Here is a 17040-nt window from a genome sequence, read left to right on the forward strand (position 1 = left end):
TTATTGCTGACTAATACCATTGTATATATACACCATTTTTTCTATTTGTCTGTCCATAGACAGTTAAATTGCTTCCATATCTTGACTATTGTACACAATGCTTTTCTGGCTTTAACTTGAACACTGGTACTGCTGGGGAAAGACCCATGGGAAGAGACATATGGAGAAGAGACATGTACAGACATTTGGAAGAGATACAAGGTTGAAGACAAGGGGAAGCTGCTTCATTAGTGTGGTATATTTTGATTTCTGCCTCGTTCTCTTTCTGTCCCAACTCTCTTGAATCTGTCTAGTCCCTTTCTTGTGGTTGCTTGCCAGAGGGTACCTTAGGTTTGTAGCAAGCTTTGGGACCTCAACAGCCCTGCTTTGGGCCGAGCCTATTTGGCTAGGTGGGCATGTGCCCCCTGAGTAACTTTTGGAGCTTCATTGAGAATGTGCTATTTGAAATCTTTCCTTCTCTCTCTATGCACACCAATCCTGTTAAAAATCTTTCACACTGGGCCCTCTCCTGTGGTACAGCAGGTTAAAACACAGCACTAAAATACTAAAGCCACTTCAGCATGAGTTCGTTCCCCATCCCAGAGGTGAACCACATGACCCAGCAGACCTCACCTGACCCGCCCGCTGCTCCCCTCAGCAGTGTATTTTGTCAATCTGCCTGTTCTGTTCCCCACTCTGTCTCTGGTGAATCCTTTCACCGCCCCTGCACCTCTGGCCAGTACCCCAGTTCTGTATGCATAAATAAATCTTTTTTAAAAAAATCTTTCACACTAAGAGTATGTTTCCTTTGTCTTTGTGTACTTGGATGACTGAATTCCTTTTAGATCATATACCCCTTAATATTTTGTGGTCAATGGGTACCCCTTGGTCACACACTAAGATCTGCCCATTCTTTATTTGGATTATTTCTTTCTTTGCTATTAAGTTCTAGGAATTCTTTATTTATATTAACCCATTACCAAACATGTAATTTCAAAACATTTTTCCTATTTACTAGGTTTCCTTTTCCTTTTGTTGATTTCCTTTGATATGCAGAAGCTTTGTTGTTTGGTATAGTTCCACTTGTTATTTTTGCTTGTGATAATCAGATAAAAAAATCATTGCCAGACCAATGTCCATGGCCTTATTACCTGTGTTCTCTTTTAGAAAGTTTGTAGTTTAAGGCCTTACACTCAAGTCTTTAATCCAGTTTCCTTAAGTTTTGTGTCCTGCATAAGATTGTGGGCCAGTTTCTTCTTTTACATGTATGTGACTGTAGGAGAGCAAAAATTGTGTCACTCCAAAACATTTCTTTCACAGTAGTTTTGTTTCATTGAAGGGACTCTAGGAACTTAGTGGAATTTGCATTTGATATTTATATCTAAACCTCTCTCTGAAAGCATTTTTTTCCCAGGGAGACCTCACTCCCATCTCCATTCTAAAGGGCACCAGACACCCATGTGCACAAAAGCAAAGCAGACTCAGAGTGCTGGGATTTAAACCTAAACATCCTGCTCTAAAACCAGGAACAATTGCCTTACTACACCTCAAAAGATTGTGATATACAAAGTTCATCTTGAGTTCTTCTACTTTTTTCTCTCTTCAGGGTTTATTTATTTATTTCTCAAATATAGCCCTACCCAAAATTAAAAGGGTATGTATAATTATGGTAAACACTTTGGAAAATAAAGAAAAATAGAAAGCAAAAAGATTCCAACATGATAACCTTTGTTAAAATTGTGTTGTATTTGTTGTATTTTCTTATAGATTGTTTCTAGCTACACAGTTTTATTGTTTTACATAGTTGTTACCAAATTGTATATACAATTTTCATCTTTCTTTTTTCCCTCATAACATGCCATTCTATGCTACTAGAAATTTTACAAATTTCCTTTATACAACTTTTATAGTATACCATTGCCCCACAGTTCCATAATTTACCATTTCTTTCATGTTGGACATCTGAGTATGTTCAGCTTCTCTTTTTCTTTTTTACTGTAGGATAAATACTTTATCTCATCTTTCTCTGATGTTTTTCTCTGTTATTTCATGGGACATTTTTTCAGATCTTCATCAGACACATAATGACCTTGAGATCCCTCTATTTGACCTTCTCTCAGATTACTTTTTGGAAATGTGCTGATAAACTCATTCATACTAAAGTATACATGGCTTGTAATTAATTTATTACCTCCTTAAGGACATATCAATTTAAGATATTTTAAGACATAATCAATTTCAGATTTTAGTCATTAGAAAATCTGGGCAGGAATTTCTTCCTCCAAAGAGTAGACTACACAACAGCAGAAAAGTGCAGGATTTACTTAACTTGGGGAAGCAGATGAGAAGACAGCCTAAAGCTGCAGAGGTGGTGATGTGGTAAAAGAAAAATGTATTATTGAGGATGAAAAATTGGATAGAAGAAAGGGGGAAATACTCGAAATTTCACTAAGCAGCACATAATGTGCTTGTCACCACTGCCCTAATTTCTCCAACTCTCACTTGTTTGACTTTCTAGGGTACTGGCCCTTAGCGATGACCTTGCCCACCTTATCCCCAAAACAGGTTCCTTGAGTTCTCAGTCCTCACTACTCTGCCAAATCTCATAGCTTTGGGGGCATTTTTGTTGATCACTGAACCAGCCTCAGGGCGCACAAGTGAAGTTCTAAAAAGGTCCATTTCAAGCTCTCTGTCCATAGGCAATCCTGTTGGAGCTTCACTACCCCACTCAAAAGCATTAATAAAGGGGGGGGGGGGTGTTGGGTGAGGTGCTGTTTAAAGGCTCCTGTGAAAGTTCTGAAAGGCCTGTTCTGTGCCCCGGGACTCTTTCTTTCCCTCCTGCTGCTTTTGGCAAAACCGAACCTTCATTGGGTACAAAAAACACCCAAGATAACTCAGTTACCCCCACTGTCTCCACTGGAAAGGGCACCAAATTCCCCAGTGACTGCACTGGGAATGGCTGGTGTGACAAAAGGGGAAGGGAGGAATATGCAAAATGAAATCCAAATAAAGGACCCAGTGACTCTGTCCCCTCAGGAATAGAAAGAGGAGGAAACCCGAAATTCGAAAAACGTAGCCTGAGGGGAAAAAAAAAAAGAAGAAGAAAGGAAAAATCCCGAGTGGCATCCGAAGAAGCCGCCTCAGCTCCAGCGCCAGCCCCCTCCCACGTCTTCTCCACAGGGAAGCCCTGGCGCCCTAAGCACACACCGATCCGCCTCTCTCACCCACCTCTTCCCTGACCCACCGCCCCTCCCTTCTTCCTCTCTGGTTGGCCCGGGAGCCGCAAAGCGCGGCGGCAGCAGGAGGAGTCGGGTGCGCCAACCACGCACAGCCACAGAGCTGGCAAGGGCGGCAGGCGTGGAACGCGATCTCAGGTGCCAGTGCTGCTGGTAACAGTGGCCGCCGTGACAGCTGCAACGGCAGTGACAGAGACGCCCGCAACTGTCACAGCACACCATCTTCCCTGCGCTCCTTCACCCGGCACCCGCGGTGCTGCCGAGCTTCCTCTAGGTCTTCGAGCTCCAGCGGGCGCAGCCGAGTCCCGCACACAATAGCAGCCGCGGCCGCAGCTTCTAGCCCCAGCGCCCGCCATGGGGAAACCGGCGAGGAAGGGATGCGACTCCAAGCGCTTTCTGAAGAATAACTGGCTGCTGCTCTCCACCGTGGCCGCTGTGGTGCTAGGTGAGCCTAGAGGCTGGTGGGCGACGAGCGCGCACACAAGCATTCCCAGAGCCCAGGCCGCGTGCGGGGCGGGCGAGGGCGAGGGTGGGCACGGCGCTGGCATAATTGTGCCCGAGTCCCTGGGCACCCTCTCGTCCTTTAACCCCAAGCGTGGAGCTTCTCCCAGAGGGTGATACCTATGCGAAGAACAAAGCTTTTCAGGTGATCCCATTTCGGTGCTCCAGGAGCCACCGGATCTTGCTTTCCCAGAATCGTCAAAGGGGCTTGGAACAGGCAAAGGGAAGCAAATAGCTGTTGGTTCTTTCCTTTGGAAAGCAAACGTTGTTATTTTTAAAATCTTATCTTCCTCCCTCTGCTGCGCCCCCAACCCCCGGTTTATTTTCCTGAACCACGCTGCTGGAATTGAGATTGAGTGGTGGACAGAAAGTCACACTTTAGCCTCCAGCCTCCGTCTGGCTTGGCCTCCAGGGGGAGGGATGGTGCAGGGTTGCCATTAATCACCCTGGAAATGTGCCTTCCCACACCGGGAGCGAGGACTGCCTAAATCGGGGATCTATAAAAACCTGTCAGGTTCATTTCAGAATTCAGGGGTGTGTAGTTACCATGATCCACAGAAGACTACAGGAAAAAGGGAGCTGTAAGAGAATTCGGTTTACCCCCTTTCCCACCCTGCATTTAAAAGATCGCTTCCTTGAAGGTTGCCACGGAAGTTCCTTCAGCTCCACCTTGTTTTTCTATTGAAAATTATTTGTCATATTTGTATATTTTTAAAGCAAGCATCTATTTAAGTGATTCACTCCTGACAGATCCCTTGGACTTGATAGATGTCTGAGCCATTGCTCAGAGGGACTGTTTATTTCTATTTGGGTTTTGAATCTATGCCAGGTTATCTGTTTTACAAGTTGGTCTCTGTGGTGCAGCCCTTTGAGGTTGAAGCCACCTGTCTCTTTTCACCTAGGGGTTTACACAGGTGGGAAAACCCAGCAGGTGAGACTCCTTTGCTTTTTCCATCTTCCCTTTGGAAAAGACTTAGGTTTGCTGAAGGCAGACTTGGGGCAGCCTGCTTCACTCAGCATCCTGATGATTCTTCTGATATTTTAGAATATTTAGTGTTGCCTCCTCCCCATGCCAATCCCTTCTCCCGCCACCCCCCACCCCCTTCCAAAAAAAAAAAAGTCTGTGGAAGTTATTGGAATCCTCAGGGTCAGATTTGCTCCTCCAGGACTTTGTAAAATCAGGTTTCTGGTAAATAAATAACATCCTAGAACTGCCTTAGCAAAACATCTCATTTTGTGTGCTTAACTCTATTTCTCCCAAGAAGTGGCTTAAGGCAAATTTAGGGAGGTTACACTGTCCCATTACATTTAAATAACAGAATGCAGAGAGATTTAACTCCCCTGCAGCCAAATATAGGGGAGGACCTTGTTTTCCTAAAGATTAGAGACCAAAATTTAAGGTAAACTCCTATTTTAAGAACATTGGGGAAGGTGAGTCCTAGACTTGCATCTCCCTTCTCCACCTCCCCAATTTCCAAGGCCTTGGGGTTCTCCAGAGAGTCACCTGCTAACACGCCAGTGTTGAGCTTACCAGTTCTCTAGAAAGTTTGAAAAGGACATTGAGCAGTTGTTTGCTGGCTTTTATATATATTCAGGGTGAAAGTACTCTTACTACAGGTGTGACCTTAGGTAGGCACTTTCCTCCAGGTTCAGCACTTGTGAGCCAAATGTTTCATTCAGATAATCTTCTCTAGAAAGGAAAAATCACCATTTAAAAACTCTGAGTACTCAGCTGCAGTCTTCTGGACATTTGCTCCTCCAGGAACAACACAGGGTAGTCCCTTCATGTCTGGTCTTGTTTGAGAAGTGTCCAGCCTAAGCCACTCCTAGTGTGCCTCTCACAGGCATTTCCCAGGGTCTTCCTCTTTTTCTATCTCTTAGGAATTTTGTCCCTAAATGGATTACCTAAGTGGTAATCATACCCATGTTTATGTAATTTATGCTTCTTTGTTTAACCAGAAATTAAATTATAGCAACTTATGGTGCTTAGTCCATCCATAATGATCTTAATTGATACTGAAAATCATAAGTGCTCTGTTACAGGTACCTTTCTGGATTCTTCAACATAAGGTTATCAGTCATTGCCTCATGTGTTACATTTTGCTGTTGATGAAAAATTCTTATATTCACTAACTATACACTTGAAAGTGATAGTTACCCTGATTATAGTTATTGAAACATTTGATTCCTAATATAATTCAACAAACATGACACTTTAAAGTATTTTAGTTACTAAAAATGAGAGGCAAGAGCTTTAATGAGCCAGCTTAACCTCAAGTTTTCAAAACATAGCATGGAAGGGGAAGTGCAGTTCAAGCTCACTCTTTTAGATGTGAATGTTAATTATTTTCACAGACAGAGGGCTGGGAAGGGCTAAGCTTTTTCTCAGATTTCTTATTCACAAGATGAAGGAGTTGAATAATGACCATATTGCTAATTTTGTGAAACCCTACAAAGTCCTGGAAATAATATCTTGGATTTTCACATGAGAGACCTTTGCAGGAACAACTTTCATTACATTAATGACAATTCTTACAGACTTTCCCCTGTTTCCTTAGCATGGTAGAATGCACACAAAGCCTAGAGTCAGGAGTCTCAATTTGAATTCCAACACTTCTAGACTCTACCACTTAACAAAGTTTACTCTTTGCATCCTCAAATTTCCTCATCTGAAAAATAAGGTTATCAGTCACTGCCTCATTTGTTACAGAGTTGATCAGGACAGTGAAAATATGTGTGATTGGCCTAGAATAGGAACTTGACAAAGTTATATTGGGTAAATCTGAATGTTTCATTCTGAGGAAATTAATATTTTCTTGAGACATAATGTCTTTCCTGGTCTTCTCTGTTCTACATAATATCTGACCTATAATTTAGAGAGTCCAAGGTGATTCAGGCATTTTGATGACATGTTTTATCCAGGCAAATAACCTGCCTTCAAAGCATTATCCTTTTCTTCAAAAAAAAAAAAGAAGAAGGAAGGAAGGAAGGGAAGGACTTAACATTTTGTTTGTGCTCCATATATAAGCTAGATTTTAGTTCACTTAAAAAAGAAGAAATTCTGGACCTCCCTGGTGGTGCAGCAGGTTAAAGCAGAGCACTAAGAAGCTAAAGCCTCTTCCACATGAGTTCGACCCCGCCTGCCCCGGAGGTGACCACATGGCGTGGCAGACCTCTCCTGGCCCGCCCGCTGCTCCCCTCAGCAGTGTACTTCGTTGATCTGCTTGTTCTACTCCCCACTCTGTCTCTGGTGAAGCCTCTCACAGCTCCTGAGTCTCTGACCTGTACCCCAGTTCTGTATGCACAAATAAATAAATCTTTAAAAAAAAGAAAAGAAGAAGAAATTCTGAGGGAAGAACTTTTGTGCTCCAAGTGAGAATTCTGTCCAAACAGAATCAGTGTGAGGATTTTGTTTCAGGGCATTCTGATCCAAATCCCTCAATAATGATCATATAGCTTGTAACATTGGTGAAGAACTCAGAGAATTTTCACCCTTTTCACTTGTTCATATCACAAAGTCCGTTCTTTCCACATAGACTATGTTATTTACATAGCAAATAAGCTGACAAGCTTATTCATTCTAAATTTCTTCAGGGTGCTGAAGAAGGAGTCATTTATAAATTCAGATCCTATTATCTAAAGTTGAGAACAATTCCTTCACGTCCTTAATAATACCCCTGACTAGTTTGAGGTCTCCTATTAGCAGGTAGAATGAGGGGCATCCCAGGACCCCCAAACCTGCATGCTCTAGATGGGTTCTGCCATCCAGTGCATAAAGACAAAACATAGTCTTAGTGTGTAAGAAAAACTTTAATAGAATTCGTGTACAATAGAGAGAAAATGGAATACTGCATCCCAGTGAAATGCCCAATGTCACCCATCCCCTCTTGGGTAATTGCCCAGTCAAATAGGGCTGGCCCAAAGCAGGGTCACCAATTTTGCCACAAATATAAGGCACCTTCTGGTGGGGAACCAGAGAAGAAGGGCAAAAAGGGCCAGACAAGTCTGGAAGGAAAACAGCAAGTTCAAGGTATAAGTCAGGAAAAAGGCTGCCATTGTCTGTCTTTCCTTGGGTTTCTCACCCATGTCTTTATTTTAGTGTCTCTTTCCATGTCCCCCCAAGTCCCTAGTACAGATCCAATGCCAGTAAGCACAGCTTCCTCTTCACATGTCTCTCCGTTCCACTTTTCCCTTTTTCACTTGCCTCCTCCAAGTCTCCCTTAAGTCCTGTCTCTTCCCAGTCTTTTCTAGCTTTCCGTCACCACTCAGCTTCACCCCCCACTTCAGTGGAACTGGCAGAACCTCCCCCGTTTTAGATAACACTATTACAGTTCTGGTATTGTATATCTGGCAGTGCTGATTTGAACCTTGACATAAGCTCTCTTGCTTTGTCTGTTTTTGCATATTTCTGTGAGGCCACTGAGAAGGGGGAATGACAGCAGTTTGAGCTGATTCCAGTCCATCACCTACCCTATTTGAAGGATTGCACATATCTATAATGTTTAGAATATAGTTAATTATCAACAAAACTCATTTTCTCTTAGAGGCCTCAGGCCTGATATTACTGGACCTCTAATCAGCTCAATTTGGAATTTACCTGTAGAAGCTAACATTTAAATACAATGTAGAGTATGTTAGTTGGTGAAAAGTGCTCTGGAGTAATAGAAAACCAAGAGAAGACTAAGGGTGTAGTTTAAATAGGGTGTTAGGGAAGATTTTGCTGCGAAGGTGATAATTGAATTGAGATTGGAAAAAGAAGGAACATGTATACAGATATCTGGAGATCATCCCAGCTTGTTTGGGAATGAGTGCTGTGGATGAGGGAGGGAAGATGAGATGAAGGCTAAGAGAGAAAAGAATAGCAGAGTAGTGTAAGTTCTTATAAGGACTTTGACTTTTACTGGGAGATGAGAAACCATTGAAAGATTTTGAGTAGAGCAGTGACATAATCTGGCTATATATATTTTTTGATCTGATTATATTTTAATTAACTTTCTCTTGCTTTGACCAGGCTAGAAGTGGAGAAACCAGTTTAAGAAAGTGTTGCAGTTAATCTATTATATATTTTATTCATTATACTTTCCTCTTCATTCTTTATGGCTGGTGGGATCTTGGGAAATGCTTATGAAAAATCAATTGAAAATTTTGCAACTATCAAGTAGGTGTTAATTTTTTTGCCATATGTGCATGAGGAAACTGAGAGTCAGAACATTCGGGGACTTGCTCAGGACCACTCAGATAATAACTGCCAATTGAAGATCTTCCTTTTTTTCCCCTCCTTCATCATCCTTTCCTCCTGTTTTGCTTCTCATCTCCCTATGGTATTAGTCCTTGCTGACTTGCTTAGGAATTGTGGTAGTCTGGCTCTGGGCCACCTTGGGGTAAAGAATGAGGATTCTCTACATTTTGTTTGGTCTGTAGTAGTTCTCTAAAGCTGAAAAGAGGCAGAAACATGCCTACAGTGTGGAGAAACTATGGTATGTGCATTCGAAGCAGCACTGCTCCATTGGGATTTCCCAGTCTAACCTCTACTTTAAGCTCACACTTGCCCGCACACCTCTGTACAGAGGCTGTTCTCTCTTTCACCTTCATAATCAGCCCTTCCTACCTTTTAACAGTATGGCCTGGCATCTCTGGAACAGAGGGTTTGATTGAAGAATATGAAAAACAACAAAAAAAGCTAGGCTGCAAGGGAGGGCCACGGCCAGATTCTGGAAGCCCTGAAATGACTACTCACACATGGTCCTGATAGTGGAGAGCCTGCGAAAGATTTTAAGTTGGTAAATGATGTCATCAGAGATGTACTTAGAAAAGGTTACTGAGATGTATGGATGGACCATGGATCAGCAGGGCAATCTTGCAGGTGAGCAGACTCCATCCCCAGTGGATTATTGTCAAGTTTCAGGCAAAGAGAGATTGAGGCCTTAAATGGCAAGGAAAAGACAGTTACACAAGATGTTCAGCAGATTATCCTGATGGGACTTGGCTGAATTTGGTTTGCAGGAAGAGGAGGTGGTGATCTCTAGCAGGATAGGGAGTTCCGGAAGGCACACCAATCTGAAGAAGAACTATTATGCTCTCCCACAGTATAGAAACCATATCTACAGTTAATATAGTTCCATGTTTCTCCCTCCTCCACCAATCTATGAGTCCTTGAGAAAAGAAGAATGTGTGACCCCTCTCTGTATCCACAGCTCCTGTCACAGTGCCTGGTAGGCATACTCAACAGTTGTGGAATTATTGAGTGATTTACCACCCAAGACATAATAAGATGTCCCTGTATATTGAATAAGTAAGTGAGCCCCAAAACTTACCTTAACCTCCATTTTCTCTATAAATTCTTTGCCTACTATAGCCTTCTCTGATCTGCATCAGTGACACAGATAGCCCTTATACATGTCAAGCATATTAATCCTTTCTTTCTCAAAACTAGATTACAGATCCCTTGATGGCAAAAACACTCTTAATGCTACACACACAGAAAAATAAAATGAGACATTAAAGTAGTGACTGACTTTTAAAAGCTATGTAAGGACATGTATCTAATATTTAAACTCTCAAGGCCTTTATTTCTAGTCAGAAAGAAGAGAGGTTTGGATTAGCTGGAAGCACAAAGAGGATCCCATTCATGTGTCAACTCCCATTTATAAATAGTGAACTGTCTGGTATAATAGGTTGGTTGAGAAAGAATTGAAAACAAAAGTTCTGAAATTAGTTACCCATGTCTGCCAAGGGCTTGGGATCAGGAAGTAGTGCTATGTGTGCTACATTATTGACCCTGGGAGTTTTTTCTAACTTTAAGATCCTTTACTCTGATTACATAGTCATTCCTCATTGCTCAGATTCAGGGGAGCTCTTGCAGAAGGAACTAAGGGAGTATTAAGTCATTGTCTACTGGAGAACGAAGTGACCTTGACATTGAGTCACTTGTTCAGCATTGACCAGTAGTAAATTATGTCAGTGTTAAGATTATCATGGCAGTAATATGAGCTCAAATTTTTATCTAGGATTGTGTGTGTGTGTGTGTGTGTGTATGTATGTATATTTTACATGTAGTTGCTTAGTTATATAGGAAAGAGGTCCTTTACCAGACTTGGTGCAAGATCCATATATTGAAGAATCAGTACAAGAATTTGGGACTTTGAATGCCTATTCCTGGTACTTTCATCTTTGAAACTAAATTAGATGTCACCAGATTTGGGGAATCACTGAAAATATTTTGATATTTGGTTGTTCTGTGCCTATTGAAAAGCTCATCTCGTATCAACCCAAAATGCCAAGCAAAATGATCTGATTGACAGATAATCATAAAATGAATACAAAACAAAATTATAAAATGAATCTTTAAAAATTATTTTAAGTCTTAGACTCTCTATATAAGAGTTGGTATATATATATTAATGCAGTCAATTGGGAAGACTTTGAATGTAAAGAACAGAGAAGGGAAAAAGGATTATGTATGTGTTATGGATTGATCTGTTTAGTTGCAGTACTCAGAAAAGAGAAGACTTACAAACATTCATATCTTGTTAGGTGTTAATCTGTGATATAATGTTTTATTTAAAACTATAGAATCAAAGTTACCCACCTGTCAAAAATTTGAGCAGTAAACATGAGAAGGAAATGTCAAATGAAAACATGTGATGTCAACAATTATTATGCTAAGTCAGGATGTGGTAGAGCTGACATCACAGCTCAGATGTATGAAAAGTCTAGGTTAAGTTATAGAAGGTGTGAAGAAATAGGATTAGGAATTAGCTATTGGAGAGTTTATATATGCTCATGTGATCACTTGCTTAAAAAGACAGAAAGCTTCCTATATTAATTACTTGTGAGAAATGTGATTACTTTTAGAACTGAGACTGAAAATAACTGTCCTATAGGGAATCAGCAACACGCTGGCCTGATGCCACAGAAATTCTGTTTGCCTGAGAAACTGCAGTCTCCCTGGCATCAGTGTCGCTAGGGATCTCAGGTCACATAGACTGTGGGGGACTTGAGCACTCTTGAAAAATTGAACTCATTTTAGATGATTTAGAGTGGCCCATTTAAACCTTCTGCTACAGTGCTGTCTATTAAAGTGGCAGCCAACGGCCCTTCCTATTTTGAATATTAAACATATCAAATAAAAAAAAACAATATTGGAGGCAGCTACTAATAAGCCATTAATTCACATCAGAGCAATCATTTAGCTCTGCTGATAGAGTTAGAAGGAGCTAATTCATTATTTTTGCTGAGGAAGCAGCCCTGAGCTGCAACAAAGAGTGCTGTGTTGTAATCAGTACTCTTCACAGTAACACCTCTGTTAATGGAAAGGAAGTGTTTCAGTGACTCACTCATTGCCAGAAATGTTACTACCCTACATTTAAAAAATATCTGCTTGTTCCATCACCAGAGGTAGAAGATTTCTTTTACAGCAAATACTCCTGTACATTCTGAGATGGACAGACCTGTCCATGAATGCTTCATGCTATGTGTCTATTTCCTCTCCTGTGTGTTCTCCATTTGTGTGAGTTCTGGGTAGTGATTACCACTCCTCCAGAACAAGGAGACACTAACTGTGTCTCATTCTCCACCTCAAGCCTAAGGTCTTTGTTCCCAAGCCCCTTCTTACTCACAGAGTCTCTGTGTCCACTAATAGGACAGTTGTCAAACACACCTCCATGTGTTCAGTAAGAGTCCTAAAATCAGCATCCTGTGGTTCTTTGCTTGGTCTCCTCATTGAAGATAAGTGGCAGCTTTGGGATTGGACCTAGGATTTAGAAATGACTTTAGAAAGGGTCCATATTGGACCAGGCGAGAAAATAATAAGAATAATGAACAGCCATATACCAGAGACAATTTTGTGGGGGTGGAGTGGGGAATAGGATCAAAAACGGGACGGGGAGGAGGGAAGTGCATGGGACTATGGTGATTGCACACAGGTGACTCAGTGATGGGAAACCCATGGGGATTACAATTGAGATGGGGAAAAAAATGTACAAAATTATGTAAAGATAAACTATTATAAAAAAAAAGAAAGAAAGGGTCCATATTGTGTTTATTCTTATAACTGCATTAAGACAACTATTTTGGTTCAGTGTTAATCAGATACTTAGAACTATTTACTTACTCAACTAAAGAGGAAGCCCTATGAGAAAAGCATTCCAGTGAGACTGTATAATTATTTTTTTACCACTGTTATATTGCTTGAAAGTTATCTGTTTATTAATAATTCATTAAAGAATTAAGTCCACAACAACAAAAAAAAACCCACCATAACCAGAAATATATAACTACAGAAAACTTAATCTCTAAGTTTCTTCCCATTCTAGAAAATAAATTGATTCTGGTCAATTTCTGTGGGTATTTCATACCCTTAGTTGTTCTCTGAGTCACTAAACCACTTTTAAGGTTCATATTAGATTCTTCAACAAGACACATTTTTCTCCTTTGAAGTTATTTCTCTTGTGGTTAATCAAGCCTAAAGCTAATACTTTTACTGAGGTTTTGCTGTAAGTTTTATGCACATTTATCTGCATTTGAACCTCAGCACAAGTGAGGAAGTTGATGTATTTTACAGATCAGGAGACTAAAATTTACAGAGCTTCAGTCACCTGGCTAAGGTCACAGTCATAGCTGGGATGTGTATGAGGACTACCTGACACCAAAGATGAGATTTTAACCATTAAACAAGGCTACTTCCTTCCTAACAAATCTTGATTTGCCTATGTGATAGTTCAAATCATTCTTGCAGACATCACTCAAAGTGGTAGCTAAATAAAGCCTATTATCCTCTCTTTTGTTCTATCCCTTCTCTGTCTCTGGTTTCTACTTTATTCTGTCCACAATGTTTAGTCCTTTTCTCATTCTTCTATATAAACCTTCCACTTGAACTTGTAGTTCTAGTGGAGCTTGTCTGAGAGTTGCTTTTCTAGGATGTGTTGTACTTGTTTGTTTTAATGCTTTTGCTCTTGTGTTTAACCCACTGATAGCCTACCCATTCTGGAAGATGAATTTGATGGATCCTGCTTTATCATATATACTTATGTGATTATTCACTGGGAGGCAATCTTCATTCTCTCTATCTTATAATCATTAATCTACATTCCCAAGTTACAATGCATTTGCAAACTGATCCCAGTCCTGTCTGTGGCAGACATCATTTATTGATTACAGTACGTTTTTACTACAAAGCTTAATCATAGCATCAGAATCTTCAAAACTATCTTCCAGCAACCTGTTAGTCAAAGGAAACTGACATGTAAAATGAAAAGACCATTGCTGGCAGAATCTATTCACTTAACAACCATTTAGGAACGTGATATTTCTTTTGCTAACAAAAGATGCAGAGTTGAAGTCTGTGTTTTGTCTTCTCAGTCTGTCAGAGACAATACATGCATAAAGATCACTTACATGAGCCAAAGTGTGGTAAATGCAGCATGTGCCTTGGGCCTTCAAAAAGAAGTGGAATTAGGAATCAGTTTCTGCAGGAGACCATAGTTGGAATAGTCTTGAATGGGTGTGGTAGAATCTTTGGGCTAATGATTGGAAAGATTATAACTGCAGTTAGAGATAATGAGATGAGTCAGGAGGCCTTTATCTTATGTCCAATTTCACTGTTGTTTGGCATTACTATGTTTGGTATCGGTATGTTTGGAATGTTTTGGTGTTAGGTATTGCTATGTTTTCCTAACTTCTCTTTCATGTATCAGTTTCCTGAGGATAAAATGCTATCTCATGTGGGTCTGTCACACTCACAGTGTCTAAACTTTTTTGACTGATTACTGGTCCTTTCTCAAGAATGGAAATAAATTCCTGATCCCATTGATCTCCAAGTTACCCACTCAGTTGTATGGTTTTTTGAATGAAGACCCTAGGGAGCTTTTATTCAAGCCTGAATTATCCCAAAGTTTATTTTCTTTTTTAATTTTTTTTAAAGATGGTATTTATTTATTCATACAGAACTGGGGTACAAGCCAGAGGTTCAGGGGAAGTGAGAGGATTCACTAGAAACAAAGTGGGGAGCAGAACAAGCAGATCGATGAAGTACACTGCTAAGGGGAGCAGTGGAAGTATCTGGAGAGGTCTGCTGTGCCATGTGGATCACTTCCGGGACTGGGGATCAAACTCACACTGAAGCAGCTGAGGTTAGCTTGCAGTGCTGAGTCCTAACCCGCTGCGCCCCGAGGGAAGACCCCAAAGATTACTTTTAACATCCCCTTGATTTTGTTTTGGTTTATAATTTTATTATTAATTGATCAGTCATTTACATATCTATATAACTTTGGAAACGTCTCAAACACATTTTACTCCTAAATTAGGATCTCCAAAAGATCAGTCTGTTTACTAACATTTCTGGTGCCTTTTTAATATGAACTCAGCATGTTCCTGAAGCTCCCAACCTGGAAAACCATTATCTTTTCCCTAAGGAAGATCTGCCCTCAAAAAACTAGTACCAAAACTAACTTGATTTCCAAAGAATTGTTTGGACTAGCTAGAGGGAATGGAAGATCCATCTTTTAACCCAAAATTGAACCATGACACAGAGCAAAATTGAACCACAACACTAGATTTTTGTCTGTGTCATGTTTCTTTTGATTTAGTATTTAGCAACTCCTATATTTTTCAGCTAATTTATTACAATCCTTTCCCATCTGTGTCTGAATTTTCCCTACTTTTCTCTGTCTAAAGATTATTCCAATGTATATAAATTAGCCTGTCTGTACTGCCTGTTCCCATACATCTTGAGCTTGAATTGCTTGGATCAACACTAGATTTTGTCATTAAAGGGGCTGAAAGATGGGTTTTGACTTTTTTTATTAACAAAAGTTGATTATCATCCAGGAAACGTAACAGACTTGCTCCAATTCTGGTTCCTCTTCACTGATTCCTTCCTATGCTTGAAGAATATCCTCGGGTTCCACAACAGAGGAGAATCTGAGTTACACAGAGTTAGAGAGATTGAAATATCATTGCAGAAGCATCAGACCCTAAGAAACAAGTCTGGGTTTCATCTATTAACTGTTTTCCACCTGAATGGAATATCAGTGTTTTCTAATAATCTTCAGCTACCTTGTTTGGGGGGGGGGGGAACCTAGAAGTTTACATGTACAATTGTTTAAGTAGAAATGATTCAGTGAAATTTGATTGGTCTCAAGTGAGTAAGCATAGAAGACACTTAAGATACAGAACCCTGAAGTTACCTGAAGCTACGCTCAGTGTGGAGCCCTTACAGGCTTTGGGAATCTTGCAGAGCTGGATATTCTACGGGAAATGGTTAAAACATCCCAGGGGGTAAATTTCTCACTTGTAACTTCACACTGAGATTCTGTTTCTCCCATTTTACAGCCTCTTTACATGCCCCCAGAAAATATCTGTTGTCTAATACTGAGAAAGGGAGTAGAGAGTCTCACAAAGAATTTTGAGGTTTCAAGAGCAAACAAAATCTTCATATGTCACATGAAAATATCATACCATATTTGGTTTTTTTTTGTGATATGGTGGTCATCTTAATTGCATTTATAGTCCTTTCTAGACCTAAAATCTAATACATTGTTGTCATCAAATGAACTAATACATGTAGAGATACTTTATAAAACTGCAAGATACATTATAAATGCCCAATACTGCTTCTAGAAACAAAAAGAGGGGACACATAATAAAACTTGGATCCTGTACACAGTGTTATTTTTTGAAGACACTAGTATGTCATCTTTGTGAGCTTTTGGTCCCTGCTATCATCTTTGTGAAAAGGCATCTGGGTCCCTTTTAGTGGCTACATTTTGTGTTTAGTGACATGGTTATTTAATATCATATGCGTAAGTGTTCTTTCACTTCACACATAATAACAAAATTAGCTGTCCCATCTTTGCCCTTCCAGTGGGGGTTAAAGAAGCAGTTGAAGTATTTACAGGCAGAAATTCCTGACCCAGTCTTTCAACACTGAGAATCACCTTATGTTAATTTAAGAATTATCATATAGGGGTCCTCCCTGGTGGCACAAAGGGTTAGAACACAGCACTGGAAGCCAGCGGCAGCCACTGCAGTGCAAGTTCAATCCCCAGCCCTGGAGGTGACCCACATAGTGCAGCAGACCTCTCCTGACCTGCCTACTGGTCCCCTCAGCAGTGTCCTTCATTGATCTGCCTGTTCTGCACCCCATTCTGTCTCTGGTGAGTCCTCTCACCAGCCCTGCACCTCTGGCCTGTATTCCAGTTCTGTATGAATAAATAAATAAACCTTTTTTAAAAGAATTATCATATAATTCTTGGAATATATCTTAAATCACTTGAAGATAACTGTAAATATTACTGCAATCCTTCTTGAAATAGGAAAGGAGAGG

At 40.4% G+C, this 17040-nt stretch overlaps 1 protein-coding gene across 1 annotated transcript in view; it reads left to right on the plus strand.

Annotated features, from left to right (window-relative positions):
* The first annotated feature begins 3385 nt into the window (after positions 1-3385).
* SLC1A1 (solute carrier family 1 (neuronal/epithelial high affinity glutamate transporter, system Xag), member 1) overlaps positions 3386-17040 on the plus strand; it is a 67118-nt gene continuing 53463 nt past the window's right edge. Inside the window, exon 1 of the mRNA XM_004677636.2 lies at positions 3386-3660. Coding sequence (XP_004677693.1) covers positions 3570-3660 — 91 coding nt within the window. The 5' untranslated portion in view covers positions 3386-3569. The remainder of the gene's footprint in view (positions 3661-17040) is intronic.

This window comes from Condylura cristata, unplaced genomic scaffold (genome assembly GCF_000260355.1).
Source record: "Condylura cristata isolate star-nosed mole 26May11 unplaced genomic scaffold, ConCri1.0 scaffold00006, whole genome shotgun sequence".
In the NCBI taxonomy this organism is placed as follows: Eukaryota; Metazoa; Chordata; class Mammalia; order Eulipotyphla; family Talpidae; genus Condylura; species Condylura cristata.